Source organism: Hermetia illucens, chromosome 7 (genome assembly GCF_905115235.1).
Source record: "Hermetia illucens chromosome 7, iHerIll2.2.curated.20191125, whole genome shotgun sequence".
Classification (NCBI taxonomy): Eukaryota; Metazoa; Arthropoda; class Insecta; order Diptera; family Stratiomyidae; genus Hermetia; species Hermetia illucens.
In genome coordinates this window covers 1,549,808-1,568,534 of record NC_051855.1, presented here as the reverse complement: position 1 = coordinate 1,568,534, position 18,727 = coordinate 1,549,808, and the positions used below count along the sequence as shown (strand labels likewise).

The following is an 18,727-nucleotide window of genomic DNA, read 5'->3' as shown; positions in this document are numbered from 1 at the left end:
GCCGAGCTGATGTTTTGTAATTATCTTGTGCTGTAATGTGGAAGTTTAACTGAGCTGATTGCCGTCTGAATAGAAAATGTCATTATATCTGATCTAGATCATTTATAGCATTAATTTCTTCGTTATTAAGACTTCCTTCAATTTTAATTTTACTAGTAGCAACTGGACGCGAATTTCTGATTTTGTTGAATGGCATATCAAATTATAAACGCCGACAAATTCGAAACAAACGTATTAACAAAAAATAGTTCGATTGAGAAAATAAATATAGATTAGAGATCCGATATAGCAACCATTCTGGAACAGAAGACGAATATGACCATATCCCTATAAAAGACGGAATAGTAAATCTATATAAAACTCAAATAATAATAGTAGAGAAAACAAACAAACAGAAATAAAATTCATACATAAAAAACGAAAAATATACATAGACCAATCTGACATAATTAACAAAAACAATTTAATGTTGTTTAATGTTTATATTGAGAAAATACATACCTGAAAAAGCACATATAGGTATATATTGCAAATTATACGATCATGAATGAAACGTAGTTCAACAAATTATAACAAATCTTTATTCCAATAACAACGACCTAAAATTTATCAAATGTACCGAACTTGCAATTGACTTAATCAACGAAGAACAATGTCACGACAAAATTACAGAAATACACGAAAACACAAATCACCGTGAAATAACAGAAAACTACGACGAAATCAAAAACAAATTCTACTACAATGGGATACTCAGACCAATAATCAAATATATAAATAATTGTGACATATGTAACCAAATAAAATACGACTGACAACCAGTAAAACCAGAATTTCTAGTTTCCGAAACCCCAACAGATATTAACGAAATAATACACAAAAATTGACTATTCTTTACCACCATACATAAATTTCCCAAACACTTATACGTAAAAGAAACTACCGATCAAAATGCCATAACCTTTATCCAATCATTACGCGAAAGAAACGCAAATTTAGGTAAACCCCTCAGAATAATTGCAGACAATGAATTCAATATGATAAACATTAAAGAATACCTGAAATCTGAAAACATCGAAATACATTTTACTTCCCCTAAATCACATTCAGGAAATTCCGACATGAATAGATGTTATAGTACCTTTCTGGAACATATCAGGACTTTAATTAAAACAAAACCATCCTTAAACATTAGTGAACAAGTACTAAAGTCAGTAAAATATTATAACAATATAATACATTCCACAATTGAAGCAAAACCCTTGAATGTTCAATATGGAAATATTGAAAAATCTAAATTACGTATAATAATAACCGATAAAAAACTAAAATGAATAAAATATCATAACAAAGCTAGAGACCTTAGACCAGAAAATGAAAATGGAGAAATATACATAAATAACTACGAAAGTGAAAGACATAAAGAAAAACTAAAGTTCAGAAAAGTAAAACTTACTCTTGACAAAAATGGTAATATCTTCGCAAACAAATAAATAAAATTTAGCCAAGCAGAATAAAAAGAACGAAAAAGTTCAATAAAACACAAATATCATTATCATCATCATCAACGGCGCAACAGCCAGTATCCGGTCTAGGCCTGCCTTAATAAGGAACTCCAGACATCCCGGTTTTGCGCCGAGGTCCACCAATTCGATATCCCTAAAAGCTGTCTGGCGTCCTGACTTACGCCATCGCTCTATTTTAGGCAGAGTCTGTCTCGTATTCTTTTTCTACCATAGATATTGCCCTTATAGACTTTCCGGGCTGGATCATCCTCATCCATACGGATTAAGTGACCCGCCCACCGTAACCTATTGAGCCGGATTTTATCCACAACCTGACGGTCATGGTATCGCTTATAGATTTCGTCGTTATGTAGGCTACCGAATCCGTCTATTCTCATGTAGGGGGCCAAAAATTCTTCGGAGGATTCTTCTCTCGAACGCGACCAAGAGTTCGCAATTCTTCTTGCTAAGAACCCAAGTCTCCGAGGAATACATGAGGACTGGCAAGATCATTGTCTTGTACAGTAAGAGCTTTGACCCTATGGTGAGATGTTTCGAACGGAACAGTTTTTGTAAGCTGAAATAGGCTCTGTTGGCTGACAACAACCGTGCGCGGGTTTCCTCATCGTAGCTGTTATCGGTTGTGATTTTCGACCCTAGATAGGAGAAATTGTCAACGGTCTAAACGTTGTATTCTCCTATCCTTATTTTTCCCGTTTGACCAGTGCAGTTTGATGTTGTTGGTTGGTTGGTTTTCGATGCTGACATTGCCACCATATATTTTGTCTTGCCTTCATTGCTGTGCAGCCCAAGATCTCGGTTCGCTTCCCGCCGGCTCGATCTGGACGAAGGCAGTTTGTACGTCTCGAGTGGTTCTTCCCATGATGTCGATATCGTCAGCATAGGCCAGTAGTTGGGTGGACTTAAAGAGGATCGTACCTCTTGCATTTACATCAGCATCACGGATCACTTTCTCGAGGGCCAGGTTAAAGGGGACGCATGATAGGGCATCCCCTTGTCGTAGACCGTTGTTGATGTCGAATGGTCTACAAAGTGATCCTGCTGCTTTTATCTGGCGCCGCACATTGGTCAGGGTCAGCCTAGTCAGTCTTATTAATTTCGTCGGGATACCGAATTCTCTCATGGCCGTATACAGTTTTACCTGGGCTATGCTATCATAGGCGCCTTTAAAGCCGATGAATAGATGATAGAAACACAAATATCAGTAACAGAAAAATATAATACAAACGTAACAACAGAACAGGAACAAATAATCGAATATACTCTAAAAACAAACACAGATAATTCAATCATAACAACCACATTTAACTTAAATATAACTAAAAAGGACATCAATACCCTAACAAACAACAATTGGCTAAATGATCAAATAATAAATTTCTATCTAAACCTAATAGCGGAAGATAACACAAACAAACCTAATTTACCAAAAATCCATATAATGAATTTCTTCTTCGTACCAATGTTAAAAACTTTGGGATACAACACAGTTAAGAGATGGACAAGAAAAATTGATATATTCACAAACAACCTTATAATAATCCCTGTACACAAAAACAATAACCATTGGACTTTAGCTACCATAGATCTAAATAACCGAATCTAAAAAATATATGACTCATTAGGAGAAACAGATAATAATACACGAAAATGATTCTGCGAATATCTAGAAAAAGAATCATTGGATAAACTAAATAAACCCTTAGACATTTCCGATTTTATTATAATAAACAAGAAAAATATTCCAAACCAAACTAACAGTAATGATTGCGGAATTTTCACATGCACATTTGCTAAAACCATAGCCAAAAATAAATCAATAAATTTCACACTGGAGGACATCCCCATTCTTAGAAAAAGAATAATATTTGAAATATTCCAAGGCACACTTCTTCCATAATTACAGATCATTTCATTAAAAATTTCTCCTCAAATAACAGAGCACCTTAAAATAATCGATTCTAATAACCAGGCGATAATAGAAAACATGAATAAACAAATTAAAATCAATAACGTATTTCAAAATACTTTATTTATAACACTCAATATTAATCAAACAAATCAAATATTAGAACAACTCTCCGAAAACGCCAATAACTCAAATAAACAAATTACTAATAAACATACAACTTAATCAAAACCTCGACTCAATAAAAGACGAAATTGAAAAAATAATAGACAACATTAATTCAGCGCGAACAGAACTAATGTCGCATTCTATTTTAACGAAAGATGAAATTTCAGATCAAAAAATTTCCTTTGATGAACTTAAAGACATAACTATTAACGTATTTGCTAAAGAAAACATAATTATATTTGTAATTAATATCCCTATACTTACTCAACCAATACTATCTTACTATGTAAAACAAATACTTAATAAAAATAATGAAACCTTAAACATAAGAATAAACGATGTAACATTATACCATGGAGAATATTACGAAACACAAAAACTTGTAAAACAATTAAAAAATAAACTAAAATGCAATAAATCAAATTGCATAATTCTAGCTAACAATGAACCAAATTTAATAGAAATAGAAAAAGGATTATTATACATAACAAATATTAACAGAAAAATTATACAAAATTGTAATGAAAAAACTTACCAATTAAATGAGCATTATATTACCAGATATACACAATGTAAAATACAAAGCCTTGGCAAACTATACAGTAACGAAATTAAAAAATTCTCTAAATTTTGAAAAATTAAAATCAACGATATAAAAGAAATAAATGAAATAAAATGTAACAATAAAAAAAAGAATGTTATTGATTCGGATCAATTATAATAATCATATCATATATTGCAATTCGCTTTTACAAAAGAAATAATATAAAAATAAAATTCATAAATAATAAACAAATAGAACCTGAAATAGAACTAAGTAAAATAAAAATTGAGGACAACAAGAAACTTAAGGTAGGAGGAGTTACACAGGACCTTACACCCATTAATATAAGTACGCCTAGTACACTTGCACCTAACCCCAAGGTCACCTTCACCAATAGTCCAGATAATGACATCAGCCCATATCATAACAAGTAATCTATAATGTAAACATTAATATAAGTTCATATGTAAACATCCCCCAACTAATGTAAACATCAATCCGATCAATACCATACGGCTCATCGCCTTATGTATTCCAATATTCAATTCATATCTCAAATATGATGAGTCATCACTATTTCAAACAATAGATGAATTCATTCGATCGACATAATATAAACAAACTGGATCAAAAGAAGATCATCATATATACAAAATATTAAATTACAGAATATGCAAAATCCATTATCAGCATTTTGCATCCTTTGTCTGCAACACTATAAACATAGATCTCATCTCAGTCTTATAAGTTTCCTTCAGTTCAGTTCACAAGGCAGCTAGTTCCGTTAAAGTCGAGACCGGTTAGTTACTTTAGTCCGGTTCAGTTTCAGGCAGGTTCCGTTCAAGTCACTTTAGTTCCGGGAAGTTAGTTCATTATAAGGTATTCCATTATCACTTCAGTTGAGACTCTTGTTCAGTTAATTCAAGGACGTGCTTGGGAGGACAACAGACAACAAAGTTTTTAACATGCATCAAGGCGTCGTCGATGGACCTACCAGTACGGAAGCCATACTGCCTGTCAGACGTCAGATGGGATGATTTCACCCCGAGTCGCTGCACCATAATCGTCTCCAGGAACTTTCCAAGGGCCGGGAGCAGAGATATCGCCCTGTACGACCGAGAACTACTCTTATCCTTCTCTGGCGACTTCAGGAGCAAAACCACCCTGGCAGTCTTCCAGAATGCAAGGAAATAGCCCTCCCGATAGCAACAATCAAACAAACACTGAACATGAGAAGGGATGGCCTGCCAAATGGCTTTGCATATCTCGTCTGCCATCCCATCCCAGCCAGGTGACTTCCGAGACCTGAGCCTCGCCATGCTCTCCTCGATCTCACAATTCCTCAGGGGAGGAATTTATTCCCCACCTTGAGCGCAACCGTTCGGAGACTCCGAAGGCTCGGATCTCAGAAATAGTTCACCTAGCAGAGCACAAACACTGTCACGCCAAGTCAGCATCGGTTCTCCGTTCACCTTGATGCCAGCTATGTCGTGACTTCGCTTCTCTCTGCAAATCCGGTAGACCCTACCCCAAGGGTCATCACAGTGCTCACCGACGAATCGCCTCCAGTTGTCTTCTTCCGACTATCTCAACAACTCCTTATATGACGGGACACCTCGCCTATAGACGAGCCTAAGCTGGTCTACATCGACAACAGAATCAACATCACTTTGACGACGCGCCTTTTGGAATTTCTTCCTCACACGATGGACCTCCCTCCGCTTAGTACGGAGAGCATTCGTCCACCACGTGACATGCTTCCGAGCCCACCGTGCGGGCTTCGTAAGCATGTCGTCTTTTACGCAACACAACCACTCATTCAACAATGCAACCTTATCATCCACAGACACACGGACAAACTCAGAGAGGGGTGAGCGGCCAGTTAACTCCTCCGTCCGAGCAACATATTCACCCCAATTACACCCACGCGTATTCCAACGCGCCGGTATAAGGGGGGGAGCAACACTCACGTTCGCATCCCTATTGACCAGCACGACCTCAATAGGAGTGTGATCACTAACATTGCATCTATCCAACAATCTCCAAGACTGGACAAACGCCTTTGCTGCAAAGTTTACACAAGTAAAATCTATATCACTGACGCCCCTGGAGCTTTCAAATGTAGAAACTCTTGACGGGACATTCAGACAAAACAAATCGTGCTTGAGCAACACTTCGGACAATACTTCCCCCCTACGTATAGCACTGTGGCAAGATGTGCGCAAGGCAATCTTGCTGTGCGACATAGGGGAGACCGCATCCCCGTCTATTCCCAGGATGAATGGCATTCCACTAATACGTGGAACCACCTCATCCAGGTACGCTATATACAGCTCCAGGTCGTCTGTAGGCGGACAGTACATACTCAAACAATACCACCGTCCTAAAGGCCCCGTGATTGAGACACATACGCCCCACTCATTAGTGAGACTCTCAACACAGACGCAATCTAGACGCGTATCATTAACGACAACGGCCGCCTTGGCCGACCCCCTAGCAGTGAACACCCGCATGTCGCCAGGTAAGCCTCTGACGCAGTCATTGACTCCCCAGGGTTCCTGCAACATAGCCACGCTAATGCTATTCTCGCGCATATGCTGGCCGAGATCATACATCACGGCAGCCGCTCTGGCGCAGTTCAGCTGCAGCAGTTTGAGCGACATGGCGCTCAGTGACGTGCATTGGCTCTAGCCACCCGTGCAGCGTATATGGGGCACGTCATCGACCGGAGCATATGCTCGGCCGGAAGACCCCGGAACGCACAGTTCCTACAGTGCACGTCATTACTGCAGGAGGAGGCCATATGGCCGCTCTGTGAGCAACGAGCGCACACATGGTCCTTCGCCTTGCAGTCTGCGACCCTATGGTCGAACCCAAGGCAACGGAAACAAGCTGGCAGCATATCGATCTAGCCCGATAGCTAAACCATTTTACATAAACACGCTCAGCAGCGGTTAACCTATCTATGACGGCTGGAGTACCCTCCAGCACGACATTACTAACTGCCTCCGGACCCGCGCGAATCGGACGGCTAATAATCTTAACTTCCTTGCGGAATCGTTCCGCAGACATCACCTCCGCGAGATGATTCTCATGAATTTACTGCAAGAGCTCATCAGCGCTAATGCAGCAGTGCACATCGTACACTATCACCCTAGGCCCCTGTTTCTGGGTCACAGCCACCTCCAGGCCGTGCTCCGAGAACTTGGGGTTCTCCACCACCTTCTTCCGTTCCTTCTCGGAGAGCACCCTAAGGGCCACTCCCCCAGATTTCAACGGGTTCACAGTGTGAACCCGCACTCCTAACGCAGGAGTCACCTCCCTCATGACCACTTGGGCCACCTCTTTCGGAGAAGCCTCCTTATTTCGGCTCCTCACCACTACCGACCAAGTTTCCGTCGGCTTGGGAACAGCCGGCAGACTGCTGGCCGCAGCTGCAACCCTGGCACCAGCGGCAGCCCGCTATACTTCAGAATCAACGAGAAATATTTGAAATATAAATTAGAATAAATCTAAAAGTACACAAGCACATTACACAAGAGTAAAAATTACGGCGTTAGATACTGATGATGTCCTGTGACATAAATAGCGATCAGATTTTTATGCATTCAATATTTCGTGTATATTATCACTAGTAACATCAAAGGACACAGAGCATGCATGAAGTAGTCTATGAGATTAAATCCTGGTTAGAGAATGCTGGTCTACAGCTCGCAGAACATAAGACGGAAGTAGTACTTATTGCCAAGTGCAGAAAGTGCACTTTCATGAAGATCAAAGTTGGAACGCAAACAATTCATTCCAAGCATGCGCTTAAGTACTCAGGCGTAATGATTGAGCAGAGGTTAAACTTCAGATTGCAGAATAGAAGGTATGTTCCTCCCACTCTGCAGTCTGCCCTGTAGGGGCGTGAATGTTAATGATGCTTATATTTCCAAATTTGCCTCGCAAGCGCAGAGTGCATAGCCGTTCGCATGTTTTCAAAACCGATAACAGCAGGTTTCATTTTTTGGCTGACCAAGAAAATTACTCCGAATACATGGCTTACTGGATGGCCACTATAATATATGGTGTAGTGGCGCTTCTCGAGGAAACCGGTGCCTGTCCAACGCATCTCCAGCAACGTTGTTACATCAGCCCTATATTGGGATAAGGTACCGACTATTTGCTTGGCATCTCTGTATGGGAAACGCACGTTCTGTAAAAAAATTCTCAGATCGTTATTCCGTTGTCGTTAACGAGTTCGTCGTTTTAGAATCCAGCCTGTCCGAGGCTCCTTTTGTGGCTCCGTATATTCGGTTTTCCATCTAGGGTTGTCAGCCCTACCCAGCCCCCAACCTAGGGGACCAGTCGGTATAGTTTGTCCCGTTTTTAGGCGTCGGAGACTCGCCTTCATCCTTCTGCGTCCGTAGCTGTCGTTAAGAAAGAGCTTGCGCCCTGGGACCTATACTACCCTTTGAACCCAATTGACTGCAAATTATCGGGAGTATAAAGTAGGGAAAATTAACTCTGGGGACTGGTAAATTTGCAAGAATTATGCGGGACTACCAATTATCGGGACTCCATTGTATGAACCGGATACAAAGATAAGAAAAGTATCCGAGCAACTATACTTAATTCTGATCACGATCGTCCAGGGGGATTGCGGAAAAAAACTAACTTCAGAACTGAATTGTTCATTCAAACTCAGAACGAATTCAAGCAGTTTTTATTTTTCCGAGGAGTCATGCTCATCACGCAAAACTGTTAACACATGCACGCATAATACGTTTTTGCCCACCTAAGTTTTCACACATTTCTCGAGATCAATTACCTCAACATCTGGCGTTAGAAAAATTAAAGTGGAACTCTACGATCACTAAATCTACACCAAATAAATAAAGCATACTTGTCGTTAGTGCTCTGAAGCGTTAAGTCTAAATCTGCCTGCTCTCGAGATGAACGTGATACAATACTTCGGGTAGGCGTATGACATTCAAATATAGAAAAATATTACCTAAACGAAGATCACAACCAGTCGGGAAACCGGAAGCTTGACGCTTCAGGTATAAAAGGTTTTGTGTTTCCCTATGTGAGGAGCATAACGTAGTTCTCCATTGGCTTATAGCATTGACCCGAGATATTGAAATCGTTCAGTTCTTGGCAGGTTACTGCCATTGCCAGAATTGAGCGATTTAAGTATCTCGAAAGGCAGGTTACTGCCATTGCCAAAACTCAGCGATTTAAAAATCTCGAGTCAACGCTATCAGCCAATGGAGAACTGCGTAATGAAATTGTTTCATGCATTAATGCAACCTGGATGAAGTGGCATTCCCCAACTGGTGTTCTTTGTGATCGACGTATCAGTGCACGTCCCAAATCTAAAATTTACTGCAAAGTCGTCCGTCTGCCGCTCTCTATAGTTTGAGTGTTGACTATAAAGGACAATGAACGGCGTCTTTCGGTAATGGGGACGAAAATGTTGCATTGCACTGGTGGCGTGACACGTTTTGATTACGTCTGAAATGAGAATATCCGCGATCGATATGGGTTTGCATCGATCGTGGAAAAACAGCGAGAGAGGCGTTTTCGATGGTGTGGTCACGTAATTCACGCTAACGAGAATTCAACAACCAGTATTGATCAGAACATCGAAAGCAATGGTAAGCAACCAAAAAGCCGGCCCAAACAATGGTGGCTTGATACGCTGGATGGAGATTTAAAGGTCTCGCGATTACATCCTGATCAGGCATTTGATAAAATAAAATGATGAAACCGATCACCACGAGCCGACCCCGCTTGTGAACTGAAGGCTTAAGAAAAAGATGTGAGGAGCGACGAGTGCACGACAGCTCCGTGTAATATAGCTAAAAACTCCATTGCCTTCTATTTTCTAGAAAGCGATTTAAATAAATCACTTGATGGAAAGCCCTCTGTTGATAATAGTCAACCTCATACGCTTCACGCCCTGAGGTTAATATTATTAGCGAATGAAAGCAATTTAACCAACATCAAATATAAAAAGGAGGCTACGGAGAATTAGATTCTTCTTGAATGGAATTTTAATATTTCACTCGAATTTCAATTATTCTCGTTATGACGTCAGCATCTTATTTGATAAATTTGAATTGCTATAACTTTCCCACTAATAGTTGGATTTCCATGAAACCTGGCATGTGTATGCACAAGGCTGTCCTCTATGTCGGTGCAATTTGGTACACTTAGGATGAACTTAAGGGGAGTTTTTTAGTCTATTTCTAAAAGTTGATAATATACTATTAGTAAATTTTTTGAACAGATACCGGAATGGGACATCTCTCGAAGAATAGATTTAACATAAGCGTTTTACAAAAAACCTTAAAAAGGGCTGCAGATAAATAAATTCTTCATAAATGTGACTTTAATATTCCACGCGAATGTCAATTCCGGGTAATTATGACGTCAACATCTGATTTGCATGGCTTTGGAAGCAGTAAACTCCTGCGAAATTGCTAAGTTTGAACTGCTATAACTTTGGCGTTAATTGCCTGATTTCCATAAAATTTAGCACATATATACGAAATATTGTCCCCTATGCTGGTACGAAATTCGGAAGTCCTAGGATGAATTTAAGGGGGCTTTTTCAGTAAATTTCTAAAAAGTAGTAATATACTATTAGTAAATTTATTTGAGCAGATATCGGAATGGGACATACTTTAAGGCTTTCATCTAGGCGCACTACCCTGATTTTTTACGGATTTTTAGGTTGGGTAGTTTCCGAAAATGAGTCCTGTCTCACTTCGTACATTTTGACTCCTTACTCACGCACTTTGCAATTTACGCCAAAACTAATGTCAGTTTCGGAAAGCACAAATCGAGGCCTGTCATTTGATACCCTACGCAACTATATCCGGTAAAAAAAAATTTTTGAATCCTCCTTTTGCATGTATGGGGAGCCCCCCTTTAAACTCCACCTAAATTTATGCCACTCGCTGTATGCGTGGGATTTCATAGTTCCCATCTGTCCACCAAACTTCGTTCGGATCGGTTTAGCCGTTTTGGAGAAACATGCGTGTGACAGACAGACAGACATTGAATCGATTTTAATAAGGTTTTGTTTTACACAAAACCTTAGAAATCGAAAGGTGCAGATTCACCAGAATGATTAACAAACGCAACTTCTCATATGACCTGTGTAAAAAATTCAAAGTGGTTGTAATAATGAAAGAGTCCTCCACAATTGACGTTAAATTAACACGAATATAGTCTTGGGAATGTCCTGATATTTCTGGTAACGCCTTCGTCGAGATTTGCTCTTTTATTTTGAATATGCTATCCAGGAATGTCTGCCAAGAGGCATTTTATTAGTTACTTTCAAATTTCAGCTTCTAAATCATTGGTAAAGTACTAACCTGAAAAAGACTTGCCGCAAATAACATTTCCAGAGACTTGAGAACATTCGTAAGCCCACTGATTGCATATTCGGTGTACGGGTGGTTGAATCGATCCTTATTTCGACTTATTGAGTAGATTGCCTTCTTGTATGTTTGCCAGAAATTTTGGAGCCTCGAACCTACCAAAATTTCATCGAAAACAATCAATTGCAGGATGGTTTCACTAAGCCGATTAAAAACTTCCTGTGGGAATAATAAACTATTAAATTCCTCTAACGACTTGCAATTGGACACCTACCTGAAATTGCATTGCCAGCTGTAAGTCCAGTCTATTATCTATTGCACGGTAGGTAAACAGAACCCCCAACTGTTGGAGAATCGTACTTGCAACAGTTATGCATCTTTGCGACAAGTACTGGGCCGAATAAAGTAACTCCAACAAATCGCCCATTCCATTTAAGGACTCTTCGGTAATGATTGCTGAGTGGGGCTTTTACAGGAAATCACGTAGGAAATTAAAAAATTGGTTTAAACTGACGCATTTCGGCTTAAGATAGCATAGCATAAGCATAAGCATAAGTTTTATTCCCTCATCGCACAATTGTGAGAATGTTGCCAGAACTTTGTTGAGTGTTTTATTATCTGAATCAGCTAATCGAAATATTGAAATGCATTCACTGGGCGGTGTGTAAGATATGGTTATTGCTGGAATCTCTACGGAACTTTCAATTTGTACTTTATCCAAATTTGAATGGAAATTTTCTGCGTGACCGTTAAGCCGTTCAGAAGCGATATTAGCCTACTATCACAGTTATCGAGGAAACTGCCGAAGGACTTTAGTTGTGTTTCACCGGATGTCACTATAAATGAAATCAAACCAGTAAGTAATGATAGACGGGATCTTTGCTCCATTCTCTACCTTGATCTAAATTTTGCGTTAACATTTTTTACCCAACCGCCCCAACACACAGATTTTAGAAATAATTGAAACTCGCCTTGCCGAACCGTTACACTACACCAAAATAACGGATCAAAACATACTAACCTATTCGTTTCTCTAGAGCTTTTTAAGTGTCTTCGCGATCCACGAGGGGACATTCGTCGGACCAAACTAAAGGCCTAAACACAACAGCGAACTGACTGCGTGCGTGCGGAGTGGGAGAGTTCTGAAATGAAGTTCAGTCCACGGAGTTCTATGAAGCAATAGACAAGTCCGATACGCAATACGGGGAGATTATAGTTTCCGTGGCCCCGCGATTTGATGATGGATCTGGTACAATGGCCCAAAATAAGACTAAACTAAAAAGTAAAAAATTTCGATATCCTCCCACTCTTTTCGAAATATCGAAAGTCCAAGTTTTCGAACTAACTCATATTCGAAATACAAATTTAATTACGTTTTCCGTAGGCCCGCGATTTAATGACGGACTCGCACGGAAAAAAAATTAAACGAAAATAAAATGTTTCGACGCCTCGGTTAGCTTTCAGAATATTGAAAACTGTTCGAGAAACGCTTCAAATACAATGTTCGAAAAATGCGTTCTTTGAAAATACTGGGACCGGACTTCTTTGAACATTCAACCAAATTCACGGTTGGGTGAGAACGAGTTGATATCAAAACAAAACACAAAGATTAGTGTTAATTGATTAATTTTATTGCCCGCACAAAGCACGATGAGAAAAAGAAACGAAAAAACGAAACGAGAACGTGAAAACAGAAAAAAAGCGTATTGCGCGTGAAAGATGATAATAAACGTCAAGTGGAGATCTCGATAGAAATCAGGGAAATCAGTGCGAGTACACACGATTTCAAATTGTTTTGCCCTTGAGCATGAGCGAGATGTACCGAAAATCCGATCAGCTGTGTTTGACATACCGCCCGGACTTGCCAATGTATTGGTGAGATTGGCAAGTTTTTGCTTATGTATAAGTGAATACGTGAAACAACTTTTTGCTATATGGGTGAGCACGTCGTAGTAGCAGAATAGCAAAAGCTCACCGATCTCTCTCTTACCAATACGATTTGACGAAGATTATGCCTTTTCCTTGTTTAGGGTCTCTGATGTGTACAGATAAGCTTCTGCAAGCACATTTGCAAGTTGGGTCATTTTTGTAAGGGTACCGCCTATAGTAGATCTACTGTGCTGCCGACGATCGCATTTCCATGTCTTCATGAGAGACATCAAGTGGTAAGAATGAAGGCCACTGGTGAGAAGGTTTGGTTAGCCAATCTGGACCTGACCACCATAGAGAGTGCTTCATGAGTTGAGAGGGGTTTAAACCCCGTGATGCGCAATCAGCTGGATTCTGCTTGGTGGAGATGAATTTCCACACTGCTGACGGTGAGATTTCATGAATGTCACGTACTCGATTCTTGACAAATTCCTTCCAACGGGTGGGATCACTGTTAATCCATGCGAGGGTGACCGATGAATCTGTCCACAAAGTAACTGGCACGTTGATCAAGTTGAGAGCCTTTCGTGTGCGTGAGATGAGCTTCGCGAGGAGTAATGCGGCAGATAATTCTAATCGAGGAATTGTGAGACGTTTGAGAGGAGCAACTCGAGTTTTTGCACAAACAAGAGTTACTTTTGATTGCTGATTTGGATGAGAAACTCTGATGTATACTGCTGCAGCCATTGGAGTTTGTGATGCGTCTGAAAATCCGTGTATCTCGACATGTGAGAGGTCAGATGTGAGATTGAGCCAGCGTGGAATTTTGAGGTTTGCAAGATCAACCAATTCACTCCTGAACGTCTTCCAACGATGAGTTATCTGAGTAGTTAGTGGGTCATCCCATCGAATCTTTTCTAGCCATAAGTCCTGCATCAGAATTTTGGCTCGAACAATGACTGATGAGATTAATCCAAGAGGATCAAACAACTGAGCTGTTTCTGACAGTATGATGCGTTTCGTGATGGCCGAAGTTTGAAATATATGGCCTGTAAAAGTCAAAATGTCCGGAGAACATTTCCAGGACATTCCGAGAATTTTACACGTAAACTCATCGAACTGGTGAGATGTATTGCTGCTTAGACTTGATGAGTTGACTTTACAGAACGATGGATGATTGCTTTTCCACTTCGCTACTGGAAAACACCCGGTGAGACAGAGCGCTTCAACCTGAGACGCGATTTCATTGAGACGTGAGAGAGTATCAGCACCTCCAGTGATGTCGTCGACGTAGCTACCCTTTTCAAAAGGTTCGATTGCTAACGGGAACTTGTGGCCCTCGTCGCTGAGAAGTTGTTTAAGAACGCGACATGCTAAGTATGGTGCTGGCTTTGTACCATAAGTAACGGTTGTAAGATCGTACAGTGCAGGCTCGCTGGTGCTTGATTGATGATCCGTCCGAAGTATTCTCTGGAACTTCCAGTCATCTGGATGAACATCTATTTGACGGAACATTTTGGTAATGTCCGTTGTAAAGATGAATTTGTACTGCCTTACATACAGCAGTACATCGAAAATGTCTGCTTGAAGTTTCGGACCGGTCTGCAACGTATCGTTGAGTGAAATTCCTGTGCTTGATTTACAGGACCCGTTGAATACGACCCTCAGCTTCGTGGTGAGACTATCTTCACGCAATACGCCGTGGTGAGGAAGGTAAAAGCTCTCAGTAGGTGATGACTTATCTTCTGAGACTTTTTTCATGTGACCCAGCGATTCGTACTCTTTTAGAAAATCTGAGTACAACTTAAAAAACTCAGGCTGGTGAGAAATGCGTTTGATGAGCCTATTGAGCGATTTTTCTGCGATATGCTTCGTTTGTCCGAGTTGTGGAGCATTCGATTTGAAGACGCACCACATACCGACCTGCAGTGTCGCGAGTATGTGTGCTCTGCAAATGTGCTTCACATTCTGCTTCTTCGACGCTGAGCGAATCCTCCCGATGAGACGAGACATCCTCAATTTCCCAGAATTTGGAGATGTTGTCATGTAGCTGCTCATTTGAGATTATGAAACCAGTATGGGAAGGTGCACTGGATGATGAGCCATCGACTGGACCAAGAATTGTCCATCCAAACATGGTGTTAAAAGCCGTAGGCTCATTTGGTGAACTGGATTTAACTCCAGATCTTAAGATTTTGCCGTAGGAGTCTGCACCGATGATAATAGCAATCTTTCCAGGTGAGAGAAAATCAGGGTCAGCTAGTTCCAGATTATGAAGATGAGGCCAATTCTTTGCGAATATTTCGACTGACGGCAAGTTAACGGTGAGATTCGGGAGAATGTGTGCGTTGAACTCTGCCTGTTGAGTTGAGAATCTTGATAACAATGTAAAGTTGACAGCTCCTTCTGTTTCTCCAGATGAGACACTACCTACTCCAACAATTGGAATGTAGACATTCGAGACAGCGAGGTTGAGAGTGCGGAAGAGTTCCTGAGAAATGAGGGTGATCTCCGATCCTGGATCGATGAGAAGTCTTACTGGGTGAGAATTCCGTGACGATGTTAAGATGAGAGCTTGAGCAGTTGCCAGCAAAACCGTTGGACGAGATATGATTTCCGATTTGAGGTGTTGATGAGACTTTCGCACTGAGTTGAAAGATGCTGAGATGTAAGATGATGACGCTAAATCCTGGAGATATGAGCTGTCAGTTTGAACTGACTGATGAAAACTCCACCAAGGTCAATCTTGTGTTGCCTTTTCCTGGCTGCTGGACGTTGTTGGATTAGCTAAGCCGGGTTGAGTGTTCTGATGAGACGGCTTGCTGAAGAAGCGGGAGTGGTGCAGCATTGAATGATGTGGCGCGCTACAAATCTTACAGCGTCTTGTACTGCGGCAATCTTTCACTTGATGCGTACCCAGACAGTTAATGCAGAGGGCACGAGATGTTGCCAGATGAAACCGTTGATTTGCGTCTAATGTCTGGAAATTCGGACATCCTACTACAAAATGATTTCCTCCGCAACAAGAACAGTAGTTCGACTTAAACGATAGCGTTGATTTGACCTCGGGTTTCGGCGATTGGTTGTCAACATCTGGCTGAGAAAGATTGCAGCTCGACTGATAATTCGCTGATGAAATAGATGAGTTAGATGTTGGCTTAAACTTCACAAACTGAGCAGAGTTCGAATGAGATGATCGCGCCACATGCACATGAGATGCTTTGGGAGATTGTTGTTTCCCAGTATTGATTCTTCCAGGCTGAGTCTTATCTTTGCCTTTCTGAATCAGTCTACCTTCCATGGTTTCTAGTGCGCGTGCGCGGCACATTAGAAAATTAGTGAGTCGCTCTAATGCTGGATACTTTGTTGATGATCCCAGTGTGAGCTCCCAGTCCTCACGGGTTTGCAGATCCAGTCGATGAGTTATGAGATGTACCAGCAGCTGATCCCAATGTTGAACTGGCGATCCTAGCGCCCTAAGTGAATTGAGCACCTCGGTCACTGTGTTGATGACAGTGTTTAGTTCCTTCGAGGTCCTGGACGCCATCCTTCGAAGCGTAAATAGTCGATTCAACTGTGCAGAAATGAGAAGCCGCTTGTTCTCATATCTATTCTGCAAAGCTGTCCAGGCCGAGTTGAACGCCTCATTAGTAATGGGAATGTTGGCGATGAGAGATGCAGCATTTCCTTGAATACTGGTTGTGAGGTAGTGCATTTTGTCAACCTCGGTGACACCCTGTTTCTCGACGACCGACAAAAATAGCGATTTGAACGACGGCCAATCGATGATATTGGCAGAGAATTCTGGTGGCTTGATTGTCGGTAAGGGTGCACGCTGCTGTACCGACTCTTGAAAAGAGGCTTTGAAGGCTGCTGAGGGATGAGAACGAGGCTCCAGCTCGTTTATGCGTGCCTTGAGAGCGGATTCCGCTTTGACGAACTGCACCTTGGCTTTTAAGAACCATTTGTCCTTAAAGTAAGGAATTTCTAGAGGCAGTTCGGCCTTCGAAGTCATGATCTTATGATCGCGAGATATTTTCTCCCAGGCATCAGTAACTATGACCAATTTAGATTCAGCCTCGAAGTTGGTAAGCTGAGCGATAGCACCGCTGTTCACTTCTGTGGTTATCTGCTCCACGTATTCCAAATTAATCTGTTGGGCTATAATTAGCTTTGTAATAGCCATATTTAACAGATGAGAAGACGATTTAAAAGTTCGTAAAACTGAGAATGTGAAATGTTCTTCGTATTGTAATACGCGCACTTACAGGATCGCACCACTGAGTCTAAAATCGCACTTCACAATAACTAGTTCGGAGCACTCGGCAATAACTCGAAGTTGAAGGCAGAAACTACACTCAACACAGTTTCTTACAAAATGAAAGCTTAAAGAAGCCCGAATCCGGCTCGACGGACCAAAAAATGTTCGAGAAACGCTTCAAATACAATGTTCGAAAAATGCGTTCTTTGAAAATACTAGGACCGGACTTCTTTCAACATTCAACCAAACTCGCGGTTGGGTGAGAACGAGATGATATGACAAACAAAACACAAAGATTAGTGTTAGTTGATTAATTTTATTGCCCGCACAAAGCAGGATGAGAAAAAGAAACGAAAAAACGAAACGAGAACGTGAAAACAGAAAAAAAGCGAATTGCGCGTGAAAGATGATAATAAACGTCAAGCGGAGATCTTGATAGAGAACCGCTGTAAATTTACACAAACAGTCAGCGCTAACGCAGAGATGAGATGAGAAGCGGGAGATTTGAACAAAAATTTTTCAATATCTCACTTAGTTTCTCGTCAAATTGAATTTCAGTTCGTTGACTGCCATTTGATTGTATTTTATTATTCAATTTTAATTAAACAAACAACTTAATAAATTCTTTTGTTAAAAATATAGCTTAAAAACCTTGAAGGTAGGTATGATTTCATTGAAAATCACGCTCATTCCTATTCATTTTCGTGTGAATTTACTGTACACCCACGACATCATAGTATATAAGTATCACTTTCTAATAAGTAGCCTCACAACACAAGAAAATCAGGAAACTTTTTATACCGAAAGCACCCAGCTTTTGGTTTCCCCACAACTTTTAGACAAATTTGGCTATAAAAGAACTGAAATAATAAAAACTTGTTGTTTCTTTTTCGTTGGTGTGGATATTTATTCTTGCAAATACCGATATTTCAGGAACCACTTGTTCCCTTCGTCAGTGCTAACAAGAAGGGTGCAAGTGGTTCCCTTCGTCAGTGCTAACAAGAAGGGTGCAAGTGGTTCTCTAGATATCGGTATTTGCAAGAATAAATATCCACACCAACGAAAAAGAAACAA

General features: G+C 40.7%; 4 protein-coding genes across 4 annotated transcripts; 1 reads left to right on the top strand and 3 right to left on the bottom strand.

Moving 5' to 3' along the window:
• The first annotated feature begins 2,709 nt into the window (after positions 1–2,709).
• LOC119660848 (sentrin-specific protease 1-like) lies at positions 2,710–3,132 on the top strand. The gene has a single exon (XM_038069746.1). The coding sequence runs from the start codon at positions 2,710–2,712 to the stop codon at positions 3,130–3,132; it is 423 nt and encodes a 140-aa protein (XP_037925674.1).
• A 1,169-nt stretch (positions 3,133–4,301) lies between these two features.
• On the bottom strand, positions 4,302–12,443 carry LOC119660847. Its single transcript, XM_038069745.1, has 7 exons — positions 12,419–12,443; positions 12,303–12,359; positions 12,038–12,234; positions 11,798–11,989; positions 11,518–11,742; positions 11,236–11,451; positions 4,302–4,349 (listed from the first exon to the last, which is right to left on the bottom strand). The coding sequence occupies exons 1-7, from the start codon at positions 12,441–12,443 to the stop codon at positions 4,302–4,304; spliced, it is 960 nt and encodes a 319-aa protein (XP_037925673.1).
• A 1,192-nt stretch (positions 12,444–13,635) lies between these two features.
• Positions 13,636–14,907, bottom strand: LOC119660846. The gene has a single exon (XM_038069744.1). The coding sequence runs from the start codon at positions 14,905–14,907 to the stop codon at positions 13,636–13,638; it is 1,272 nt and encodes a 423-aa protein (XP_037925672.1).
• A 328-nt stretch (positions 14,908–15,235) lies between these two features.
• On the bottom strand, positions 15,236–17,578 carry LOC119660845. The gene is made up of 2 exons (XM_038069743.1): positions 16,270–17,578; positions 15,236–16,038 (listed from the first exon to the last, which is right to left on the bottom strand). Exons 1-2 carry the CDS (start codon positions 17,576–17,578, stop codon positions 15,236–15,238), a joined length of 2,112 nt encoding a protein of 703 aa, XP_037925671.1.
• Between the last annotated feature and the right edge of the window lie 1,149 nt (positions 17,579–18,727).